This window comes from Dipodomys merriami, unplaced genomic scaffold, assembly GCF_024711535.1.
Source record: "Dipodomys merriami isolate MVZ:Mamm:240054 unplaced genomic scaffold, mDipMer1.0.p SCAF_9, whole genome shotgun sequence".
In the NCBI taxonomy this organism is placed as follows: domain Eukaryota; kingdom Metazoa; phylum Chordata; class Mammalia; order Rodentia; family Heteromyidae; genus Dipodomys; species Dipodomys merriami.
In genome coordinates this window covers 48,529,743-48,555,287 of record NW_027206512.1, presented here as the reverse complement: position 1 = coordinate 48,555,287, position 25,545 = coordinate 48,529,743, and the positions used below count along the sequence as shown (strand labels likewise).

General features: G+C 35.4%; 1 protein-coding gene across 7 annotated transcripts in view; it reads left to right on the top strand.

Annotated features, from left to right (window-relative positions):
* Positions 1-25,545, top strand: part of Pcdh7 (protocadherin 7) — a 420,201-nt gene that overhangs the window by 184,779 nt on the left and 209,877 nt on the right. For 3 of the 7 annotated variants that reach the window (XM_070012529.1, XM_070012532.1, XM_070012533.1), the window contains exon 2: positions 6,710-6,926. The exons of 1 other annotated variant lie outside the window; for it this stretch is intronic. In XM_070012529.1, coding sequence (XP_069868630.1) covers positions 6,710-6,926 — 217 coding nt within the window. The remainder of the gene's footprint in view (positions 1-6,709; positions 6,927-25,545) is intronic. 3 more of the 7 variants (XM_070012530.1, XM_070012534.1, XM_070012531.1) reach the window with 2 other exon arrangements.

The window sequence follows — 25,545 nt, the reverse complement described above, 5'->3', positions numbered from 1 at the left end:
CAAACCCCTGAGTTCATTCAAGCTTTGGTACTAGCATGCATGTGAGAGCAAGCGCGCGCGCACACACACACCCCCTCCCCACCTTCCCCCCTCCCCACCAATTCTTTGTATCATCCTACTTTCTCTGCTTTTCTCTATATTTACATCTGTTTTCCCTCCGTATATTTAATCATTTTTACCTCAGTGACAGTCTCACAGGTGAAGCAGATTAAGCACATGGTAGTCAGCATACTTCTGATGACTGATTCATACAGTTACATTCTTTCTTTTTGACCATGATCTGAACCCTTGGCTTGCAAATGATTTTTAGGGAGGTATGGCTAGGGAATCCTCGACTTGAACTCAGGACCTGGGCACTACCCCTGAGCTCTTGTGCTCTAGATTAGTGTTTTACCACTTGAGCCACAGCTCTACTTCTGGCCTTTGGGTAGTTAGAGAAGAAAATAATCTCAAGGACTTTCCAGACTGAGATGGCTTCGAACCTCGTCGATCCGCAGACCTCAGCCTCCTTAGTAGCTAGAATTACAGTCATGAGTCACTGGCACCTGGCTGGATTGCAAATGTAAAATCATTGTTTCTATTCCCAAATATAAAAATGAGAATTGGAGATCGTCAACATAAATCGTGTCGATGAGATTTCTTTTAGAGATCACAGTCGCTGAACTTTTGCAATTCTCACCTTTAATTCCCTGATGCAGATTTCATAGCCTCTTTTGTAGCCTCAATTTTATTGGAAGTGTCATCACATTTTTCATTTTGTCTGTTTTTATGGCCCTGTAAAACGTCGGCCTTCTGCAATATATAGAATTATTTTTGAAACCCTAAAATACAATGTCCAAATATATGAACTAATGCAAGTATATGAATTAATGCCAGTACATGAATTAATGGCTGAAACCAGTTGGTCACACAGGCTTCCTTGAAAGGCCCGTGTTACTGTATTTTCTTACAGTAGTCACCACCTCTCAGCCATTGTTATAGATAAATAGCACTACAGAGTTTAATCCTTCTTCCTATCATAATCACCTGTCTTCCCTCAACCTTTTTTTTTTTTTTGTAAGGAGTTTTCTGATCATCATATTGACCTTGACTTTTTCATTTGATCATTGATTCACTTAAAGTTCTTGGTTCACATATGGACAGGGTGAGACTGGCATATGAACATGTGGTGGTTTTGACAGTTTTGCCCCTAAGATTGACATTGTTCACCAGAAAACTGACAATTTCTGGAGTAACAGGACAAACTCCAGGGATTTTCCCATCTCTTTAATCCAAGAACCCCTGTTTCCTTTATAGCATACTCTATAAAATGCTGGCCTTGATGCCCTGAGAATCGAATGCATACAGAAAGGAACTACCACTCTCACCAAAATAAGAAATTAATTCTAGCCACTTTTTTTTTTAAGAGCCAACCTTTTTAACAGGAAAAAACAATTCTGGTTATTCAAAGTCTTTGGGCTAGTACTCTTATCAGCCAAGTTCCTATAACTAAATGATGACAAAATACAATAATATTTTCCACATAATTTAATAAATGGTGATGGTCAAAACTGCCTAAATAAAAAGCTGGTGGCAAATGTTCCAGTGACTACAGAGTGCACGAAGCATTGAATCAGAGACCTTGAGAACTCAGGGGTGGGGGAAGACACTGATTCCCCATCTTCAAATTCAAGGGCATACGCGTAGGGAGCTGGTAATTTGATTGAACTCTCCACTAAGTTGTAATAATACATTAGTTTGTAAATTAAAATGAAATGCGGACCTTCCATCAAATAATTCTTTGTACACTGTATTTGTACATATTTTATGTTCTGATTTTTCTATTTTGTTTTCGTAACAAAAAGTTTTTGGTTTATTTACAGTTCCCATAAAAGCTACTATGATGTTAAGAATAACCTGAGATTTTCTTGCATCATTTTATTTAAAGCTCTATTAGGTCCTCATCTTTTCATATATCTTTTGACTAATGCTCTTCTTCTCCTTCTCCTTCTCCTGCTTCCTCTTCCTCTTCCACTTCCGCTTCTGCTTCTGCTTCTGCTTCTGCCTCTGCCTCTTCTTCTTCCTCTTCCTCTTCATCTTCATTTTCGTGTTCTTCTGCATAGATCAGTTTACATTTCAGGACACAAAATCATGTAATGCTCTTCTTCTTCTCCTTCTCCTTCTCCTTCTCCTTCTCCTTCTCCTTCTCCTTCTCCTTCTCCTCCTTCTCCTTCTCCTTCTCCTTCTCCTTCTCCTTCTCCTTCTCCTTCTCCTTCTCCTTCTCCTCCTTCTTCTTCTTCTTCTCCTTCTTCTCCTTCTTCTCCTTCTCCTCCTTCTCCTCCTTCTCCTTCTCCCTCTCCTTCTCCTTCTCCTTCTCCTCCTTCTCCTTCTCCTTCTCCTTCTCCTCCTCCTCCTCCTCCTCCTCCTCCTCCTCCTCCTCCTCCTCCTCCTCCTCCTCCTCCTTCTTCTCCTTCTTCCTCCTCCTCCTCCTCCTCCTCCTCCTCCTCCTCCTCCTCCTCCTCCTCCTCCTCCTCCTCCTCCTCCTCCTCCCTCCTCCTCCTCCTCCTCCATCAGTTTACATTTCAGGACACAAAATCATGTTTACTATTCAAGTAAAGGAAAAAAGCATGTTCTTGCTTTATTAAAGTCTTCAGATGGAACAATACATCCATCTACTAACTTTCCTTGGAAACTGCTGTCCACATTGAGTGAACTAGTTGGCCACTTGGGCCAGTTTCTTTCCTTTGATCTTTTTATATAGATTTTTCCTCTTTATTGTTGTGCCTCATCACTAATTTGGTGGCATTCAAGGTCATGCCTCCAGTTGTTGATTCATTGATTTTTTTCTAAAGGCTAGCTATTGACATTCTGTTTTTAATTTTATTTTTGAGTTAGCATACATTAATAATGTGAGGGGGATTTCACTGTGACAATTCTGAGTTGTCTATAGATTCTAGCATATTAATATGATATTACATTGTAGAATTCTATTGGCCTATTTTCAGATGTGGAAAAATGATGAATGATGTATGTTCTGATCACTTAGATGATAAGTTCATTTCAATGGTTATTGGGAATTATGTTTCCATTCATCCAATATTATTTTAAGTGAAAGTTTTTATCTATTTATTTATTTTTGTGCTAGTTCTGGCCCTTGAACTCAAGCCTTCTATTTTATTCAAGTCTAGAGCTTTGCCACTTGAACAATTCTGGCTTCCTTCCTTCCTTCCTTCCTTCCTTCCTTCCTTTTTTCCTTCCTCTCTTTCTCTCTTTCTTTCTCTCTTTCTTTCTTTCTCTTTCTCTCTCTCTTCTTTCTTTCTTTCTTTCTTTCTTTCTTTCTTTCTTTCTTTCTTTCTTTCTTTCTTTCTTTCTTTCTTTCTCTCTTTCTTTCTCTCTTTCTTTCTTTTTGAGATAAGAGTTTCATGAACTTTCCAGCTCAATCTGGCTTTGAACCACTACCCCAGATCTCAGCTTCCTGTGTAGCTAGGATTACTACTGGTGCTTGGCATTGTAGAGAAGTTTTTATGCACAGGAAGCATTGAAGGATTCTCAGTACTTCTAAATATACAAATTGATGTTAGTGTTCTTATGTTCTAAAATACTTTAGGCTAATGAAAGTATTCACAAATGTAACACCATGAGAACTCAATAAAATAAAAAGCACAACTTCATAGCAATGACTATATAGCATTCTAGAGAATTGTCATTTTATCTTTGGCACTTTCATTGAAATTCTAGTTTGTGGCCTGGTTCTTTGTTACTCTGTCATGACTTTCAGTGGAAGCATTTAAGCACACAGATTCTGAGTTACCACTCTAACCTGAATGTAACCCTTTGGTCAGCTTTTATATCAAAATCAAGCACAGTTTCTCATAATTTCTAATTTATTTTTTTCTTCTCTTCATGTTAATGTAATCATGTGTTTCTGTGTTCACTTTGAGCTTTCCTTTTTTTGTCATTGAGATTGATCCTAAAAGATTTGGAAGTCATTAAAATAGAATTAAGAATAATACTTCTCTTTTGATATAGATACCTATTTTTAACCCATTGTTATGGCTTTTCTCTGCTCTCATTATTTTGTTTTCAAATTGGCATACACTTGTAATATGAAGGCTTTCACTGTTGTATTTCCATACATGTACTTTGAACAAATTCATTCCCATAATCATATTCCCATTTCTTCATTCCTTCCTCACTTTTACCAACAGCATTTGGTATTTTTCATTATGCTGTATATCTTCCTATCTATATCCTTTGATCTTGTCTTTGGATTCTTGCCTGAATTCAACATTGTCATTAAAATTCCATTGTTCAATAGTACTCGCTGAGTATCTTTTGTAGAAAGAACAATGTGGCTTCAAGAGACTTCTAGTGATCTCATTTCCATGAAGAGACCAAAGACATCAAATAACCACAGAGACTTAACATTGAGCTAGTGTTGGCAAATGGGGTGGGGGTGGGGGACAAAATATATACACAATGGATAAAGCATGATAAATATGAATTGATTCATCCCTTCCTGCCCTCCCCACATCCCTCTCTGCGTCCCTCCCTCCCTCCCTCCCTCCTTCCCTCCCTCCCTCCCTTTCTTCTTTCTCTTCTTTCTTCCCTCCCTCCCTGCTTTCTTGCTTCCTTTCTTATTTTCTTTCTTCCTTCTCTTTCCCTTTCTTTCTCTCTTTCATTTTTTTAAGACAGAAATTCACTATGTGGCTCAGAAGTGTCCCAGAACTCACAATTCTCCGGAACACTAGGAATATAGAGGTGTAGCACCACATCTGGCAAATTGATTGCTATATCTAATTGGATCCATGATAGAACATAATATTCACACTACATAAACAAATATAAAATTGCTGAATTAAGGACAGAGAGATAGAGAGTACATTGTTGGTAAATTTTGACTCATGCTGTATACTTTTCATACCATAAATATTTTATTGCTTTTCTAATACCACACTGTCAGTTCGTTGAAATACAGTCAAGAAGGGAATAGGAGGACATTGCACCCCTCCCTTTCCCCCCAGCCGCCCCTGCTGTCAGGCCACAACAAGCATTCAGAGTCAGCCTTTTAAGAGCTTGATTTTGAACTAGAATAAAAGAGATTTTGTAAAAATTTTGTATATTCTTCAGATAAGTGCACAGGAGACTAACCAATCATGTAGAGTGTGGTTGTTTTTTTTTTCATGTCTTTTAAATGTGTTCTACCTACCTCAAAATAAGGAGAGGATTTGTGGAGGTATGTGTTTATCTTTAGCAAAACTAGTGTATATATGAAAAATCATGATTATTCTTAGCTTTCTTATTAATAACCTACATGTGCAGATAATCCTTACACTTCCACAGTACTATTGGCTTTGGTTATGATTAATGGTTTCACCACTAGTCTCTCAGGTATGAAAGTACAAAAGAAAAGATTCTTTATACTGTTTCTTGGTAACATTGATTTTATATTTTTAGTGGAAAGGACCAACATAAGTTACAGCTTAGAAATGTGTACATATTTGCCAATTCATACTAGTACTTAATATATCAAACTGTTTCCAAGGGTAAGCTTAATAGACATTACCAGACATTTTACTACTGCTTTTTACAAATTACTGTTTGTACATAGCACTTTATTCATAGTGTTCATTGTTTTCTTAACAAGCTTGAATTTCTATCATTTTGTTATGTAGTTAAGGTAATCTTCACATACTTTACCCAGTAAAGCTTAAGTCTAGCTAATGTTAATATGATAACAAATAGTGAGTTCCAGTTAAATAGTGTTTTGTTGTTATTTATTTATTTATTTATTTATTTTGTCTGTGTTCTGGTTTGAACTCAGGGCCTCACGAACTTGATAGGCTGGCACTCTATCACTTGAACCGCACCTCCAGTCATAGTTTTTATTATTTTGGTGATAGAGGCTAGAAAACTTTTCTGCCTAGGGTTGGCTTTGAACCATGATCCTCTAGATCTTAACATATTGAGAAGCTATAATTACAGGCCGAAGCCACTAGTAACTGCTTGCAGTATTTTCAGAATACAAATTAAAAACTGCGCATGATTTTATTGTTTTTGAATGAGCAGTCATAGTAAACAAAGGCAATTAAATTTTTTCCATTCATTAATTAAAGAAGCTTCCATTTATTTTACTATGACTTTACCCTTTCAGACAGATACTATTTTTTCGGGGTGAAATAATGAATATGACCTAATTTCCTAGCACAGCATCTAATTTCTTACTTTTTAGGTTTATTTCTAACAGTTAAATCAAATGACAGTAGTCAGTTTTAAAGCTTGCTGTCATAAATGTGGTTTTAACGTGTTATCTCATTTGAAAGAACTCTTTTTAAATGGTTTCTTTTTAAAATAATCAACCAGTTCAATATTTATTGCCTTCCTACATCATTGTGAAGCTTATTTTGTGAAAAGCGTAAAGGATAATAAGTAGAAAAAGACGAAATATGTGGAAGTAGTATTTCATATATAAATGCATGTGTTGGTGAAATTACTGTTTCCTTATCTTTGTTTCAGGAAGGGAATTTCCCATTTTCCAAAATGAAACCTAAGCTCTAAGCATCGTGTTAGAACCTATTTAGTTTTCCAAATGGATTTCAACATGTCTAACTAACCTTTTCATAATGCAGTAGTTTTTTAGTAAACATTAATGTATGTAAATTGTGTTTAAAAAAATAAGATCATTTACAACCTTACATTTTAGTGACATTCAGAATCTTTTCTCTTACAGCCATTTCGTAGAGTGACGTTTTCTGTTGTGAGTCAGCCTCAGGACCCACATCAGGGGTCACTGCAGAGTTGCTATGACAGCGGGCTGGAGGAGTCAGAAACACCAAGCAGTAAGAGTTCATCAGGGCCAAGACTGGGTGCCCTTCCACTCCCAGAGGACAACTATGAAAGGACCACGCCGGATGGCAGTGTTGGTGAGGCAGAGCATATGGAAAATGGTAGGGGCAAACACAACATCCACACACATAATCACGCTAGTGAGCCGTGAGAGCTTAGGCTTGCGAAGGTCAGTCTAAAATCAAAATAAAATAGATGACACCAAACCTATTCTACTGGAAATGCTAAACATTGGCTAAAACGCAGAAATGACAAATAACGAAACATAACAATTCAGATAAAAGTCACCAAAATTGCACCATCACTTAAAAATAGCCTGACAGAAATAAAATGCACTTGTGAATAAATCAGAGCAATGCCTGCAATGAAAAAAAAATTACTAAATCAGTACACAACTGCTAAATAATAGCCACTGGGAAAGGTCTTGTTTGAGTGTTTTCTTCCATTCATTTTTGTCATGCAACTATTTCTTCAATTGCCACTGTCCAGTCTTAGTGAAAGAAAATGACCATAAATGCACTTTGCTTCACTTTTTTCCTTTCCTGGATATTTGAAAAGTATTTTAAAACCACTCTTTCTGAATGTTAGTGAAATGGAGTCAGAGGAGGAGAACAGAAATGTCTTGAGCTCCATAACACACATTAAGTACGGATCCAACCCCTCTCACTTAAGTCTAAAGTTTTTCTCATTATTGTGCAAAAGAAAGAATGGAAAAATAAAATAAAATTCTCCATATACTTACTCTATTGTGAAGCACTTCTCATAATTCTCACTCACAATGGGCTTAATATACATGATCATTTAAGTCATAAAGTTACATTGCAAACAGTGCTTGCAAAGTTTTCATATTTGATTATATTCCCAATCACGGTTCAGTACTCTAATTTTGAAATTTTAAATAAGTTAATGTTTGAGAAATGTGTTTATGTCAAACAATGGAATGGTAAATTTCATCCTAATTTCATTAGTAAATATAAAAAGATACAATTGTATCTATATATGTATATTCACACACACACACACACACACACACACACACACACACATATAAACATATATATGACGGCAGAAGAATTGCACCCATTCTTTTCCTAGTAAAAACCTAAAACAGATGTATGCATTTCACCATCTCAGCTTTGTAAGGAATAGGATATTCTTCCGGTGCTGTATGATGATATGCTGGAAAATACTATTTTTGGTAGATATTTGCCCATAAATATCAAAATATAACAATGGGTGTATTATAAATTACCCTACATGAAATTTGCTAAACTAAATCATACAAAATCATTCTTTATTTATGTTATCAGCAAGTGAGCAGTTATGATACCTGGGTCTGATGATTGATAACCCTCTTGATTCATTATCCAGAGTTTAATGGCCTTATGCCCTATGGCTATCCAGGCATGCTTATCTGTGTGTATGGTGGTGTGTACTTATGTGGATGGGAGCTTGATGTGACTTTAAAAATCTACTTTTTCAATAATTTTCAAAAAATGAATATAAATTTTGTATGCATTGAAAAGCTAATGAATATATATTTAAGGCAAATATATTTAAAATTCTGAATAAAGTTAAAATTTAAATTTAAAAATATATATTTGCTTATGCAGTAGGGCAGGATTAATTTAATTTAGGAGTATTAGTATATCTAAGACTGTCTTTTAAATGCAATGTTATTTTTTTGCTTTATAAAGTGATTCTTTTTACTGAATACATCATGATGTTCAATTAAGTTTTTCTTTTTTCGATGTCAGTTTTACGAATACAAGTCTTTGTATCACTGGCATTGTAAACACATTTTAAATGTTATTTTCAATTTTGTAAGTTTAAGGGTTTTCAACACCTTTAAAATAAGCATGATATGATGAATAATTAAACATAATTGTAAATGTCAAGCATATATCAATTACTTTTCAAGAAATAATCCATATCGTGGAAGATGGAACAGGTGAGCATTTAAATAGAACAAAAAAATTTACTGAAAAACCTACCCCTCTAAAGACTTATATATAGAGATGTATATGTATATGTATATGTATATGTATATGTATATATATACATGAAGACCTGTTGACAGCAAAGACTATTGCAGTAGTAGTAACTGATTTTCCTGATTTTGTATGTGACTGACACTTGAAATACAGCGTTCATATCACGTGCTAGCTGTGATTGATGTTTGTCATGATATATAGGTAATAACAGACAGAGAAGTCATGCAGTATGAGTGATCTAAATGTAGCAATTGACAGTGGAGTAACAGTTTTCAAACTCCTCATCTAGTCATAAATTGCTTAAATTCTGGCCATTTCATCTTCAGTATGAATGGGCTATTCTAACAAATAGAATTGGAATTGAAACCTGTCAAGGACTCATTTGTCATATTTAATTGGAATCCAGGTAATCTGCAGTACTGTGCTCGGTTAGATTTTAATCAGGGCTGGTATTGGATTTTTCATTCAAATTTTCTGTGAAAACATCATTTTGGATGCTGTTATAGTTCCTAATTATGATTACCTCAAATATTTTACTTGAATTTTAACCTGTATATAAGACAATGCAGTGATCACTATTTTTTTGCCATACACTTCCATTGTAAAATTTTAGAAGATACCCCAGAAGGCAATAGAATATAACCTTCCATCCCCATGATACAAACCAGGAATAATCTAGTACAGCTACTAATGATAAAAGTAAGTTGTCACAGATGTCTTTTAAAAGCAGCAGCAGAAAGGAAATTTAATAAATGCACCATAAAATAACTTTAACTTAGCCAAAAGTTTTATTTGCTGTCTATAATCTGGCATAAAAATAATTCCACTAGAGGAAACAACAAAGAAGGATATTACAATGCTTGACAAGAGATGTACTCATTGCCTTACTTATGTAAATGTTACCCCTCTGTATAGCATCTTTACAATAAAATAAAATAAATCACACAAATTCCATTAATAAGTCCTGGAGGTTAATCCTTTTTCCCAGGCTTCACCCTATAGTTCAGCTGCCATTTGGCTCCAGGAAAAATGGAGTGCTCTATTATTTTTTGAGGAGAAGGAATGTACCTCAAGAGCAAACACAATGTCTTACAACATGAGCAATGTAGAAGGAAATCTCCCATTTTGAGTTCCAAAATCTTTGCCATTGAATCCCAGGGGGACTCTTGAAATTAATAGTTGGAATTATACTACTTAAAATATTTGAAGAAAAAACTTGTGAATTACATATTTATTCATGAGAAAGAGCATTAATCTATTTCTCTGCTTCCCATGAATTATTATCAGTAATATACTTAATAATAAAAAGTTAAAACAGTTGGAAATTTTAGCAATGGATTGATGATTCAAGGAAAAACTGAACATGAGGCTGAAAAATCATTACTCTAGTAAGGGTCAAATATTCACTATTCAGAGCCACCCCCTTCTCTTGATAATACAGTAGTCTTTAGAGTTTCTCCTTGGAGGGCTTTTAACAGTTTTTTTTGGCATATTATAATTTTCTTGACCTCTGTCTCAATGCTCTAGTCTATTTATTATTTCAAAAGCTCTTTCTGAGCCATCTTTGTAAAACCAGTTTCCCCCCTCCACATATGGCTTGATCATAGATAATTTTTAATATGGCTAGATACAGAAAACCCTACACTTTGGCCTCTAACCCAAATTTTGTCATAAGCAGTAGGCAGATCACATTTTTCGTCTGTGTCTATTTCTGCTTCTGATCATCTCTTTGGCAATTAAATTCACTAAGAAATCTTACCCTGCTATTACAAACAATGCCTTTCCTCTCACATCCATTTTTTTCTCCCTTGTACTTCTTTCTTTCCCTCTTGGGGAACAGAAAGACCTTGATGTCTCTAAATGACACGGAGAGTGACTCTGTTAATGTGGGCACATCAATAGTATTTTTAAGGCCTTCTTCTCAACCCACACAACATCCGTGCATTCTAATAGTAGACAATGCATTTATCCCATAAATCAGAATAGTGGCCTGAGTCAAGCGTGTCATTTCTGGCCAGGTGGGTGGATAGTTGGCAGTGTGGGGGACAGTTTTGAAGTTTCCCTCATATCATGCTATGCAAGAGCCATCTGGAGATATGATCTAGTCCCAGCTGCAGTGCCTTTTGCAGACATTAACTGTGGTTCAGACAGTCACAATCCAATATGCATATTTGTTTTCTTCTTTGACAAAGGAAAGTTGTGTCAGATTAGAATAAAGACAAGAAGAAAGTACTACTTTGTTTCAAGTTGAACTTTCACAAATAATACACTGCAGAAGTAAATTAAAAGAAGAAAACAACAGATAAACCATAAGCAAGCTATAAAAAGTCAGATGAGGTTCAAATTTGGTCACTCTAAAACTGGAATTAATTGTATGCATATTGGTTTTCTCAGATATTTAAAGACACTTTTGACTTTGATGCACTAATTTTTTTTAAACTCTGCATTTCTAAACCTTCTTCAGACTTACATAAGGCAGGCTTCATTGTTTTATTCATTCTCTCTCTGCCTTATTTCTTCATTCCACATGCTTTAAATAGCACTTAGAGGCCCTTGTTCTTGATGATTAAAACATAATATAGTAACACTGCACACATTTCCTATCTGAAATTGTTACAGTGCTTTCAGAAGTACATGAGGAATCATTGGGAATAAGTTACCATTCTTTGATGGCCAAAGGTAATGAGAATGAGAGTATAGACATTATCTGTGCCCCCTTCGTGGTCTTCTTTTCTCTCACATATCCAATTCTCAGCAAACATACTAGGTACTATCATTTAGTTGGTGTTAAGTTGTGCTGTTTCATATAGACTGGGCTGTAAAATAAGACTAGCTCTTCCATTCTCCCCATGATCCTCATATACTTGTGAGTACACTAAGGATAATATGTCAAAAACAAATGTCTTATATTGTCTTTTTTTTCTGGTTAGGAAGAAGCTAATGTACCTTGCTGAAGATTCATTGTCACTAGTCTCTCTCTCTCTCTCTCTCTCTCTCCTCTCTCTCTCTCTCTCTCTCCCTCTCTCTCTCTCTCTCTCTCTCTCTCTCTCTCTCTCTCTCTCTCTCTCTCTCTCTCTTTCGCTGTGTCTCTCTCTCTCCCATTACCAGTGTCTTACTGAAGCCACCATTTCTATTTTTCTATCATCTACACCATGGTGTCCCTAAGAAATCTACATGTCATCACCTCTGGCAGTCTTGTCATGGCTGCCCGTAAACCAGGTCTCTGGAAATTAGGACATTGCTATACTTGCTTACCAGTTTTGTAAAAGGAGCTCTGCAATCTCAAAGAACCTAAGAAGGTATTACTCTAGAAAACTGGTGTTATGTGGATGGAATCCAGTGGTATAAAAACCACTGGATTTGAAGTCTAATGACATCAGTTTGCATCCTGGTTTCACCTGTTACTAAGAGCATAATTTTCTGGCGAATATTAGCCCCCAGTTCTTCAGTTATAACTCGTAACATTGGGGAAGAATCTAAATGAAGTAAAAACATGTAAAAATTCATATATGACTACTATCTATTTTTTGGGGGGTCCGGTTGTGGGGCCTGAACTCTGGGCCTGGGCGCTGTCCCTCAGCTCTTCAGCTCAAGGCTAGCGCTCTACCACTTGAGCCACAGTGCCACTTCCAGCTTTTTTTTCTTTTTTGCTTATGTGGTACTGAGGAATCGAACCCAGGGCCTCAGGCATGCAAGGCAAGCGCTCTACCACTGAGCCACCTTCCCAGCCCCTATCTAATTGTTAAAAATATTTTAATGTTATTTTTACAACATTCTGAGATCTAAGTGTAATTATTGCTAAATTTAAGTAGGTTTTTCGTTTGTTTGGAGACACTGGGGTGTTAAACTCAGAACTTGGCACCTGGCAGAGAAGTCATCTTTCACCTGAGCCATGCTGCTCCCCTAACTTTAGGTAGCTTTGGTTTAATAACTGACTTATTCCTAAGCTCTTCATAAAGTGTTGTGCCTAATGCAGATGGCATATTACAAGGACCAATCCTAACAATAGCCTTCCCCTAAATCATTTCTAGTCAGTTGCTCTTTTATTGTAAGATGCTATTAGTTGAACCTTGGGGCAGGATCTTAAATGAATGGAAGAGAATATCCTCTTACAGGCATCACATTGACCCAGTTCTTTGAGCTATTCATCACTCAAATCACTCAAGGCTTGGAGGATCCCCTCCTCCATGCCCAGGGGTTTAATTTACCATCTTGTCCTTTCTAGGCAAGTGTTCTATTGAGCCAATCTGCCAGCCCATATAGGGTTTTCTTGTTTGTTTGGTTTGTTTTGGGTGTTTTTTAGAGAGGGCTTCAACATGTCCTCCTATTTGTGGTCCTGATATAGTTGGGGGGAGAAAATATGTCATTGCATTGGATGAAATGGAGTCTTGTGACACTTTTCTTCTTACAGTCTCAAACTGCTTTCCTCCAGATTTCTGCATCTCATTTAGCTAAAATTAGACTTGAACCACTGAACTTGGAACCTGTTCTTTTCCTCCTCCTCTTCCTCCTCCTCCTCTTCCTCCTCCTCCTCCTCCCCTTCCTCCTCCTTCTTTTGCTTCTCTTCTACTCTTTTGTCCTCCTCCTCCTCTTTCTTATTCATCTTACTTTCACATTTTCTATTCAGTTATCAGTCGACTGAAATTTTCTACAGGTATGCATTTCCCTTTGAATTGCTCCAAAACATTCACTTTGACAGAAAAAAAAAATTAGTGGGAAAAAGTTCAATTAATATGCTTACCAGACTCTTTGTCCTTTCTTTTCTAATCTTAGTATTAATAATTAATACAGATAAAATGTGTGGCCATATTACTTTTTTATTCTAATTTGGTCCTTTAAAACTATGCAGTCTCTTGAGCCCATATGACATTTAAGGAGGGAATGAATTTTCATCAAATCTCAAGGTGACATTGGAGCTCAGTTAGAGAGGTCTCCAGATGCTCAAGGATTGGGCTGTTGTGAATTTTTATCATACTGGTTGATGGCACACTGGGTTGTGTCTCTGCTTGTTTAGTTAAGGTATTATCTCAGTTTTTCTTGCTTTTTTCCTATTATAAATTATATCTACTTCTATTCTTCCTCTAGTTGTTTTCATCAGAATTATGCATAAAATCTTGAAGTGTGTGACATTTGAGAATGTTCTCAAGCACCTTTTCTGGTGTAGAAAATGAAGCTTGTCTGTTGAAGTGTATTTAGCACTCTTAACCTCTGGGGCTAGCTCACTTACTGAGAAATCTATTCATCTCAAAATTCTTCTCCTAGGGCAAAACACTTTCCATTGTTACATCTTCTCCTTCAGATACAAATATATTTGTAAGTAAAGCATTTTTCCTTGAATAAAGCAAAGCAGAATAATATCTTTTGTGTCTCTTGTCTCATAGGGTGATCAAATGTGGTGACAAAGCTGAAGCTATTCATTTTGATTTAACAAATGTGTTGAAAATAATATATGTCCAAGGCTTTACTGAAAAAGTTTAAGAAAATGAAAAAAAGAATCCTTGCTTTCAAAATGGAAGCCCTTTAGTGAAGGGAAATAGCCTTGATTGCTGTAAGTTAGAAATGTACAGAAAGTAGGAAAGTCATTGGAGAAGTTCAAGGCTCCTTTCAAAAGAAAGGAGGACACGTTGCACAGATAAGCAATTATCAATGCATTCACTAAAATATTTATATTTCATCTGTTTGATCTTTGGGCTGGAAAAAGCCCTTGAAATAATATTTGCCTCTTATTTTCTCTCTATGCCAACGTTTGACCTAGTGTAAAAATAGTTATCAAATTGGTTTGAAGGCTTCATATTAAACCACGTTTGGATTATTGAGTTTTATTTTTTAATCAAGTTATCACTATTATGTAAAAGAAAAACAAAAAAACCCCGAACTTCTAGAACTTGGCAATGATATAAATGACAGCAGAAGCTAAATTCAGATGGAAATAATAAGACAGGCCAACTTTATATATCTTTTCTCTTCTTTCTTATCAGCATGAATAATTATTGACAATATATGTTTTAAGTAAGGCTTTCAATTTATTAAGAGCCCCAAAATAGTATTTTTAAGTTATTCCTATTTCTTTTTGGATGGTAAATTTTATTAATCAATTTAAACAGATTATTAGATTACAATAGAGTATGCTGGATTAGATTATCTTTTTTTAAGAAAAAGTTTTATGGCTGAACTTTTTCATAATTTTTTTTTCAAATCAGTTTAGTGGGTATTTGTCACTATGTCAGATTCCTAGCTTTACCTTTTGCTATTTATTATATATATATATATATATATATCTTATATTTTTATTTCCATTATTAGTTATTTGTCTTTAATCTTATTTTATTTTCATTTTATTATTATTCATAGAATTGTCCTTGTAAGTCAGGTTAATGGGCATTTATCTCTGTTACACTCCTATTTGTATTTGAAATATAGAACCAAAGTTGCTTTGTTTTGAAATCTTGTTTCTGGTTAGTTTTGTTTGCTTAATGTGGCCAGATTTTTTGACATGAAGTCTTATTACTATTTTTTTTTTGCTTTTCGATACTGCTCTGACAGTATGCTGATTACAAGAGTGGAGTAAATACAAGAGTGGAATTGCATCTCACTGTTTAAAATTCGTCCAGATTTACTCCAGTCTCCTTACAAATATGTCCTCTGCGGTTTTCCTATCTGTGAGGCCTTGCTCCCCAGGCATGTCGGTGACGTCACTGGGGACCCACAGATGATCCACTCTTCATGTGCTGCTCTGTTGTCGCGTTCCTCTGAACCACAACCCCCAGGCTGAATTGTGCACATTGTTGCCGGTCAATGTGGGGCTACGTCTCACCAACCGAGCATTCATAGCAAAAGGTCACAGAAGTGATAGCTGACGTTTTGTACAATACGTAGGGAGTGTGGACTGTTAATGTGATTGCATTGGATTCAATTAAATAACCATTTACTGAGTGTGTATAAGGGACAAATTTCCACGAATGATCCAAACGTGAGCACTTCATGTTCTGTGAGTTCGAATACGGTTATGAAAATGACATAGACAGAAGGAGATGTTTGAAGTTGAGGCATGAGAGGAGCCAGATGGAAAGATGAAGTGGTACAAAAACCAGACAGGACATAATTTAGGCAATCAAACTTTGAAAGACCAGTAAGTAGACATATGGTAAGCAGAAGCATGGGTAGTTATGGAAAATCATGAGTGATACCAAAGATAGTGACTTGAGAAGATGGGAACTGTAGTTTTTGCCAATGTGGGAGGTGGGGGACATATAGAACAATATGTTTGCAGGAAAATGAATATGGTTAAGACATGTCAGATTTTAGACAGATTTGCAAATTGCTTGTGATAACTTGGCACAGTAGTGGGAATGTATGTCTGAATACTGTATAGAGAAATCAGACAAGTATAGCTGTAATAATTATTAGTGCAGGTAGTGATGAACTCTTGGGACTAGATGAGAATATCACTTAAATAAATGGCAGCTGAGAAAAGATATGGTCAGCACAATCTTAGAAAGTACTTGAATGTAAAGAGCATGGCAAAGAAAGTATTCTTGGAGGTGACTGACAATGACATTAAAAATAAAAATAATCAAATCAGTCAACAAGAGGTGGCACACTAAATGGGCGAATGAGAATTAAAGAAATGGTAGTTATTAAATATACCTTGCTGTGTGGATTGAGATAAAGAAGTACACACAGGAAAGGATATTTTTTTCTTGATTAATGAAACAATCTAGGAAAATCAGATGCAAGCTACTTTGTCTTTTTATATTCCTCTGATTTCTTTGTACTGCACACTTACTTAGATTGAAACTACTTTATTGATCCCTGAACAGTACATCTGGAATAATCCATCCACACATAGGTATCCAGAAGTTTAAATTTGTGTAGGGGAAGGGAAAAAATCAAATTGTTTAAATAGGGATACAGGTAGACTCAATGAAACAATGAGATGTACAAGTCGTTATGTAGAAAAACAAACTTTACAACTTTGGCTTGGGTGGGGAGAGTTGGGGGTGGGTAGGGGTGCAGTGGGGAGTTGGGGATGGAAGATGGGAAGGGATGGGAAGGGGAAACAAAGGAGGAGGCAACAATGCTTGATAAGAAATGCACTCATTATCTTACCCATGTAATTGTAACCTCTCTATATGGTATTTTCACAATAAAAAAAATGTACTGTTGCTGATACAGACTCTGTGGAACTGGGGCAACAGAGAAAACTGGGAACAAAGCATATTACATGAGAATATATATGAAAATTTCTCAGAGCTCTAAGTCCAATATGATATAATTATCCCAGGCATGGGTAAGGGTTGGTTGTGTTCTTTGACATCAGTCTTAATTCAGATACATCAAAGAATTTTATCTTATGCTTACTGCATTATCTTTGCTCCCATTTTTCATGATTTTTTAAACAAAATTTTCTCAAAGTAATGCAGTTTGAAATTTCTAGGCAATAGCTTTCACTTTCTTACTTTGAGCAATATAACAGCCATTTTTCTAAATTAGCTGTATCCCCTAATGTGACTTTCATATTTTCTTTTATGATGTGCATTAATTTAATCAGTTACTTGAAATCGAAAGACTATCCAACTGCATTCGTAGTGATGCCTAATAATTGATAACATTGTCCTGGTCGCTACCCAAAATGTTTATTTTGTGCTTTTTGAAGATCTTTTACCTTACAATCATCTTTTCTATTGTTACTAATAATTTACAAATAGATGTGCTTCAGAAAAGAAAGTAAAGAAAATGAAATTTGGAAGATAAATGGATGCAAATTGTGTAGTGTGAAGACTATTTAATTCTAGTCGATGTGATAAGTGCATAGTACCACAGAATTGAAATGTCATAGAGGGCAGTACACCATCCAAGGGCAGAAATGCCTCCAAATATATGATGCACAAATACAGCCTAATAATGCTAGGAGGATGTCAATTTTAATGTTTGTTTGTTTGTTTTATTTTGGTCAGTCATGGGGCTTGAACTCATGGCCTGTCCACTGCCTGTGAACCTTTTTGAATGAGGCTAGTACTCTACTACTCTGAACCACAACTCCACTTTCAGATTTTAGATGGTTAATTGAAGAAAAGAATCTCATAGACTTCCTGCCAGAGTTGGTTTCAAACTGCTATACTTGGATCTCAGCCTCTTGAGTAGGTAGGATTACAGGCATGAACCACCAAAGCCCTGCTTCATGTTTTTATTTAGAGAAATATAACTATCAGTGCAGTATAATTCTTTCCTTTCTCTGCATTTATTATTGATTAATAAGAATTAATAACAAAACTACACTGATAATTTTTTCCAAGATATCCCACTCAATTGCTTTGTGATGATTTTTAAGTTAAAAATCCAATTGACATAAATTTCTAGAATTGCCCGTTTTATTTTTATTTTTATTTTTTCCAGTCCTGGAGTTCAAACTTAGGGCCTGAGTACTGTCCCTGAACTTCTTTGGCTCAAGGCTAGCCTTGAGCCATAGCACCATGCCAGTTTTTTTGTTTGTGTGGTACTGCGGAATTGAACCTAGGGCTTCATGCATGTTAGGCAAGCACTTTGCCACTAAGCCACATTTCCAGCCTGAATGTCTTGTTTTCCTTCCTTCCTTCCTTCCTTCCTTCCTTCCTTCCTTCCTTCCTTCCTTCCTTCCTTCCTTCCTTCTTTTCTTCTTTTCTTTGTCTGACATAGACATTCTCCATCGTCCTGGAGAAGTACATATAATGTATATTTAATCAGTGCATCCTAGGAAAACTCCTCCACCCATTGTCAGAGGACTGTTGTCTGAGGGCTATGTGTAAACCTTTTTACTTTTAGATAATTAAAATGAAACAGTATTATTTATGCCTAAGAATTATGCAGAGCTAAATATAACAAGTAATTCTCAAAAACATAAGAGGCCGATGTCAAAGTGGAACATCAGTTCAATAATCTTGGAGCAGAAGATTATCCCATTTAAAAGATAGGAAGGTCTCAGCCTCTTCTTCTCCAAAGCAATGTCTTCCACTTAAGAATATCCAAGGGAAATTACTGTACCTCTTAAAATCTTGCCAGAGGAGAGTTTAAATTCAGACCCAAGTAGCCTGATGAGGTGTGAAGAAGCAAATCTCTCTGTCGTGAGGTCATGAGAAAGGCTCTGATTTCTCCATCCAGTGAATTGTTCAGGGCTTGGTATTTACCCCAGTCCTGTTCTTACTTACTGTAATTTTGATATTGTTTGTTGGTTTTCTCTTCTCTTTAAATGTTTACATATTCTGTTGTTTACATATTCTTTCTAAAATACATAGAATAATTTCTCAATACCATCATATAACCAGACTATTTCCCTCCATGCTTCTATTCCATTCTGTAAACCTAAACATTCACCAACCACTCATCAGTAGTGTTTTCTACCTGGCAGCTACTGGCATATGTAAAACTGACAGTCAAACTGCGACAATAAGAAACACTTCAAAGATTGAGATTTACATTTTAAAATAATGATTTCAGCAGTCATATAGTTCTTCGATAATTCTAACACTATCACAATCTTCAATTTTTACAAATCATCCTGGAAATTAAATTTCAGGGCTCATTTTTATTCTTGTCCTTCACTTCAGTTGAAGCAATGTTAAATCTATGTCATCTTTGACAGGTGAGTAGACACAGCGTGTTCATGCAGAGTCATAATTTCTCAGCTGGCTGCCTTTATCAATTAATTGTATGCAGCTTTCAACTCTTTGTTGAGAATTCAATTTTAAGAGGGTCTGCTAGATACCCTCACTATATTAGTTTATCTCTTTCTTCCAGAATAATGAATGTCTAAAAAATCTAATTGTTACCTCTTTCAGCAGTAGACTGTATCCTTTTCGTGTGTGTTGTGTGTATTGTGTGTGTGTGTGTGTGAAATCAAGCTCACATTCTTTCCTCTTGCAGATAATATCTGAGAATTATCTATGTTCCCAAGATCAAGGAGTTAGTTATTAAGTAGTTCTATCAATTGTCCATAGTTCATAGATACTCCTGTCTTTTTTTTCTCTTAAGCAATGAATGTTTTATTTTGGAGCACAAAGTACAGGACTTTTATGACTTGATTATTTAGCTTCTGGTACTTTTAAGTTTTAAGAAATAGCTGGCAAAACACATCATTCTCCCGTATCTTAATGAAAAGTTCTGAAATCTCCTGAGAGTCATTTCATTTCTGAAGGAGAAATAGAGGACTGTCTCATAGTTTGATTCTCAAGTTTCACTTTTTAGGAAAATTTTTCCATTTTAATAAGCCAGTTCCTTTGCCATTCCAATGTACCATCCAATGAACATTTTTTCTCCTTATCTTTGACCTTTTGGGGATTAAATAATTCATTTATTTCTTCCAAAGTCATTATACTTGAGTCATTTCAGATCATCAAATATCTCTTTTCTTTTGAGATACTTTCTAGGACAGCATAAGCCACCAATTTTTAGTTTTTAAAAGTCCTTCTTGGAAGAATACAGTGGCTCATACTTGTAGTCCTAGTTATTCAGGAAGCTGGAGACCAAAAGATTGTGGTTTGATGCCAACACAGGCAGGAAAGTCAATGAAACTCCATCTTCCAATTAACCAGGAAAGCGTAGGACTGGCAGAGTCCTACCTGAACAAGCAAGCTAAGGAAGCAGGGGATCCTGGTCCTGACTTCAAAACCCATTACCACACACAAAGAGACACACACACACATACACACACACACACACACACACACACACACACACAATCCTTCTGGAATCTAACTTAATCCTGTTCTTTGGTAGCACAAATCACAATATGTGATATTTGTAAGAGCTACAGTCACATGGACCTATAGGTTGTAAGAACTGTAGTCACATGATTTGCATACCTAGTTTAAGAATCTGTCATAGTTCCAGAAAGGAAACCTGGATCAATTCGATAAAAATCTCATTTCTGCAGTGGGAACAATACTGTAGTGGTTACTGCTTTACCTACATCAAAGGGCAATATGTTGTGGAGAAGTTAGCGGCCATAAAATTATGCCAAATTACTTCTTTACTATACTCAGTATATGTATGATACAGTATTAAAAATCCATCTGATCCTACCATTATTTTTAATATATATTTTTAATTGTAAAGATACTGTACAGAGGAGTTACAGTTACATGAACAAGCCAATGAGTCCATTTCCTATGGAGCATTGTTACACCCGCCTTTATTTTTCCCCTGCCTTCCCTTTCCTCCCCACCTCCCCAACTCTTCCCTCCCCTCTCCCGCCTTCCCTACCCCCCCCCCAAAGTTGTAAAATTTTCAGCTTACTGTCTTGTACATTTCATTGTTACAATAGGTCATCCTATTATCTCACGTAGAATCAGATTTCAAACTTCCTAGTATTTGTCAAATATATGACAATTTTCCTCACCTATAGAAAGCTCCTAAGTTCTACTTATATTTTGTTCATGAATGTTTTGTTCTATTGGCCCCTTTTGAGTTTCTCATTGCTTTCCAGATCTGTAGACCAACACATGGATATATACCTGCTGTGCATAAGTTCTGATACTTTTTGCACATCCAACTCCAATGAAAACCATAAGGAAACAAAGCATAGCAAGAAGTGTCTCCTTTATTTTCTGCCAGCCAACTGGCTTCTGTCTGTAAAAGGCCTGCATATATTTTCTTCATTTTATCGTTACAGAATAGTAAATGCCCGAAACTAGTAACTCATAGAGATGTTCATCAAATAATTATTAAAGAACATTCAGTGCCCAGTAAGAGAATGGCTTCTGAAAGGCATCTCAGACGACACTAAACGTGCAGGCCAGAAACGACAGTCTTGTAAAGATTATGGCTAATATCAGAGTGCTGAGAGTCTGCCAATTAGCTCCCATTCATAACACTTATGCATATCTCCATTTAAACTGCTAATTAAGCCAAATACATTTATAAATGTAGAAATCAACTTTTATGGAGTATTTGAGATAATTTTAAGAGCACAATGCAAAACATCCAATTACAGTGCAGTTCAAGCATAAAGGACTGACGTGATTGTAAAGTGAGCAAGTCATCAGGAAGTGCCACTAATGTAACAGACAAATGAATTAGGAGCTATTCACTCCCTCTCCTACACACACCCACGGAGAGAGGAGAACAAGAAAAGAGCCAGATAAAAGGGGTAATTTGTCTACCAAGAATGTTTACTAGAACAATGGCACACCATCCTTACTAAATATCTAAGAATGAAAGAAAAGATAAATAGCATAAGGTAAAATAAGAATGTCACAAATTTGTCATTTGTTTTAATGAGTTACTCTGAGGAAGGCAATATTGTATGAATTTATAGATAATGGAACTGTTAACAGTTAGGAAATTTTGATGAATACTTGCAAATCCTAGATTTATGTATGTATATATATCTATATATCTATATTTTTTTCATTGATCTATCTATCTATCTATCGCTCTCTCTATATAGAGATAGATATACCTGTATATTTGTTTCATTGATATATTTGCATTGCCACATGCAAAGCTAAGCAAAACCTTATAGTCATAACTATTATTTCAATTAAAAAAACACATTTAAGTAGAAACAATATTTTTTGTTTTATTTTTAGCATGATTCATTTTGTATTTTTTGAACAAATCACTTATTTTGTTGTTGGCTTGTTGTCTACAGAAAGCAATAATTCATATATCACCAGCTTTTCAGGAAATTGCTTTTGTGTGTGTTTGAATTAGAAAGCAAAGTTCAGCTTTATGTTCTTTTGCATATAGCAAAGACTAATCTCATATATCAAGACTAATCTCATCCTTGTCTTTGCCATGAGTACCAAAACTTGGAATTATAAATCAAATAGCTAAGTAGTCAGATCACAAAAATCAGAAAAAGGCTAACATGTTGTATTTGTGTTTTCATTTATTTGTTCATTTAAAAAAATAGGATGACATTACCATGAACCACTTAGAGAAATGAAGTTTAATCAAATTAGAGTAAGAATAAATAACCAGGTGCTTTATTCACTAATTAAGCTGAATGGTTCTGTTCTTTTTCCTTGTATTTCATCAGTAGTTCATTTTAGACAGATGCACCTTCTGCCCCTCATACGTTTTTTTTTTTTTTAACTTCATTATTGAATGCTTGTACCAATGTAAGGAAGATGGTTAACTCAATGGGAAGAATTGCATTAGAGCTGGTCCCATGACTCCAAAAGGTGGTGGAAACACAACAATTAACTTTTTAATTATGAAAAACATCCTGAAAAGCAAGTAGCAATAAGGTTTGTAAATTGTTAATTTAATATTTTTTTCAGGAGCACTGGAAATTTCAAAGCAAATAAAGTTATTTTACTAAATTTAAAAACTCAGATTTTTCTTTAAAATCTTTTTGATTAAAAATAGGAAAATATATTTTCATATCCATGTTAGTACCCTCAAAATGCCAGATAAACTATTTAAACTAATCTGAATTAAAAATCTATGATTTTAAAAGCAAATTTCATATCTATTAAAAAACTTAGTCACCTGTTTTTTTACTGTAACAGAAGTTCCTCCCTTCCACCTCCATGGGGAATATTTATTTTAATTATACCTACCAATGATCTAAATTATTGGACTTGCTTAAACTTGCTTAAGGGCAAGTAGCTGTCTTAGATATAGTAACTAATTGAAACAAAAGGGAAAAACTTAAATTATCACCATAAGAAATTTTAAGGGAATGTGTACTGTGTATACAAAATAACTTCCATATTTTCTTATATTCTCTTACTGCTGGTAATTAATCTTATTAAATATTTTAATAATCACAAGAAATGCTTTACAAAAATGTATTTGACTCCATACATGTTAACATCAAAGATGTTGTTCTTTTTCTAATGTAAGAGTTCTATGGATTTTGACATTTAACCCCTAGGGTTGCATATATTTAGAAATACACATGCAGGAAATGTGGTTATGCATATTTCAAGGAAAGTTAAGTAAAAAAAAAATACCTGTTTCCACTGAGAAACGGGCATACTTAGCTAGCTCATAATTGACCCAGTCATTAAGCAACTCTCAGCCCCCATCTGTCCCTGCTGCTCTTTTGTAATTATTACATATATCTTACTATTAGTGGTGAGGTTTTCATTTCCTGCCTAGGAAGGAGGTAGGGCATTTTTGAAGTGGTTAGGGCAAGTCCCATAGCATAGCTTCACTAGGTGGGGAAAAGAACAGAAACATAATACAGCCGCATGGACAGGGAGGGCTGCCTCTGAGCTCTTTTCATTTTAGCAGCTTGAGAAATCTTGCTACAAGTTATTGCTCAGACACACATTCTTTCTAAATGGAGGTTACGGCCATTGATTCCCAAGAGCTCAAGGATCCATTTTAATATTTTTTTGCACTTCATTTAGCAAGTCGACTTATTGATTGGGCTTTGTGAACTATCTAGTCATACCTGATGTAGCTTTCTAAGCAGTTTTGAAGGTAAATATTTTATCTTTTGGACTAAGGTAGGAATTCAACTTCGTAGTTATGCATATTTTGGATGGATACACTGAAATATATGAATGAACTTTAGGAAGATAATGCATTGCTCACTTAGTAAATACACACACACATACACACAAAGATAATACATTGCTCACTAGGTAAACACTCATATACACACGCAACACACACAGAGTATGGAGACATATGCAATATATCCTGGCCTTGACGTACATGTTATGCTGTATCTTGGGAATAATTTAACTAATGTACCTTCAGAAATATTTTATTTCAGAAATATTCTAAGGAATTATTAAATCTCCTAAGGAATTAAAGGTTATCAATAGTTCCCTACATTACAAATTTGACAATCTATTATACAGTATTAAGGTTTTTTTTTTTTTTTTTCCGGTCGTGGGGCCTGAACTCTGGGTCTGGGCACTGTCCCTCAGCTCTTCAGCTCAAGGCTAGTGCTCTACCACTTGAGCCACAGCGCCACTTCCGGCTTTTTTCTTTTTGCTTATGTGGTGCTAAGGAATCGAACCCAGGGCCTCGAGCATGCAAGGCAAGCGCTCTACCACTGAGTCACCTTCCCAGCCCATGTATTAAGGTTTATGTATTATAAAAAGAAGTATTTTCTTTACCAAGGGAAAATCTAGATGACAAATAGGAAATGTTTGTAGCTCATGCCTTAAAAATGGAAACATTTTCTTTTAATACGTAACATACCGACAGGGTATGTAATATCCTTTAACTAAAATAGTAACAACAACCAACACTATAAGTTTTAATGGATGACTTTCCTTTTATAATGTTTTCTAGTGCTTTATTCCACCTATTAAATAAAATTCACATTTATATAAGCAGTATAGATTTAGAAGTACAGAACTATATTTTAGAGTATTTTAAAATGGTTTAAGTTTATTTTTCTGTATGGCCTTCAGTTATTTTATCATTTCAAATCATTATTTATAAATCTCTGGTTTTCTTTATATGCGTGTCTAAAATTTCTTGGGAGTTCTGTTAGACTCAGCCATGTTCAAACCCAACAACTCTTGACAAAAACCTCTGTGTCCTCTGACTGATGCTGACAGAGTTGGTATTTCAAATTTCTGTGATAATCTGGTATAAACATGCCAGTTATTTGCCACAACCATTTCACTGTTGTGGTTATTAGGCTTTTCATGCACTTTCTTTGAGCACCGGAAGCCAGCTATAACTGCTCTTGGTTCTTGTAATGCTTGTGATAAGAAAGTCCTTCTAATACATTGGTAATAAACTTGCATGGATGCATTCCAAGATAGGCCCT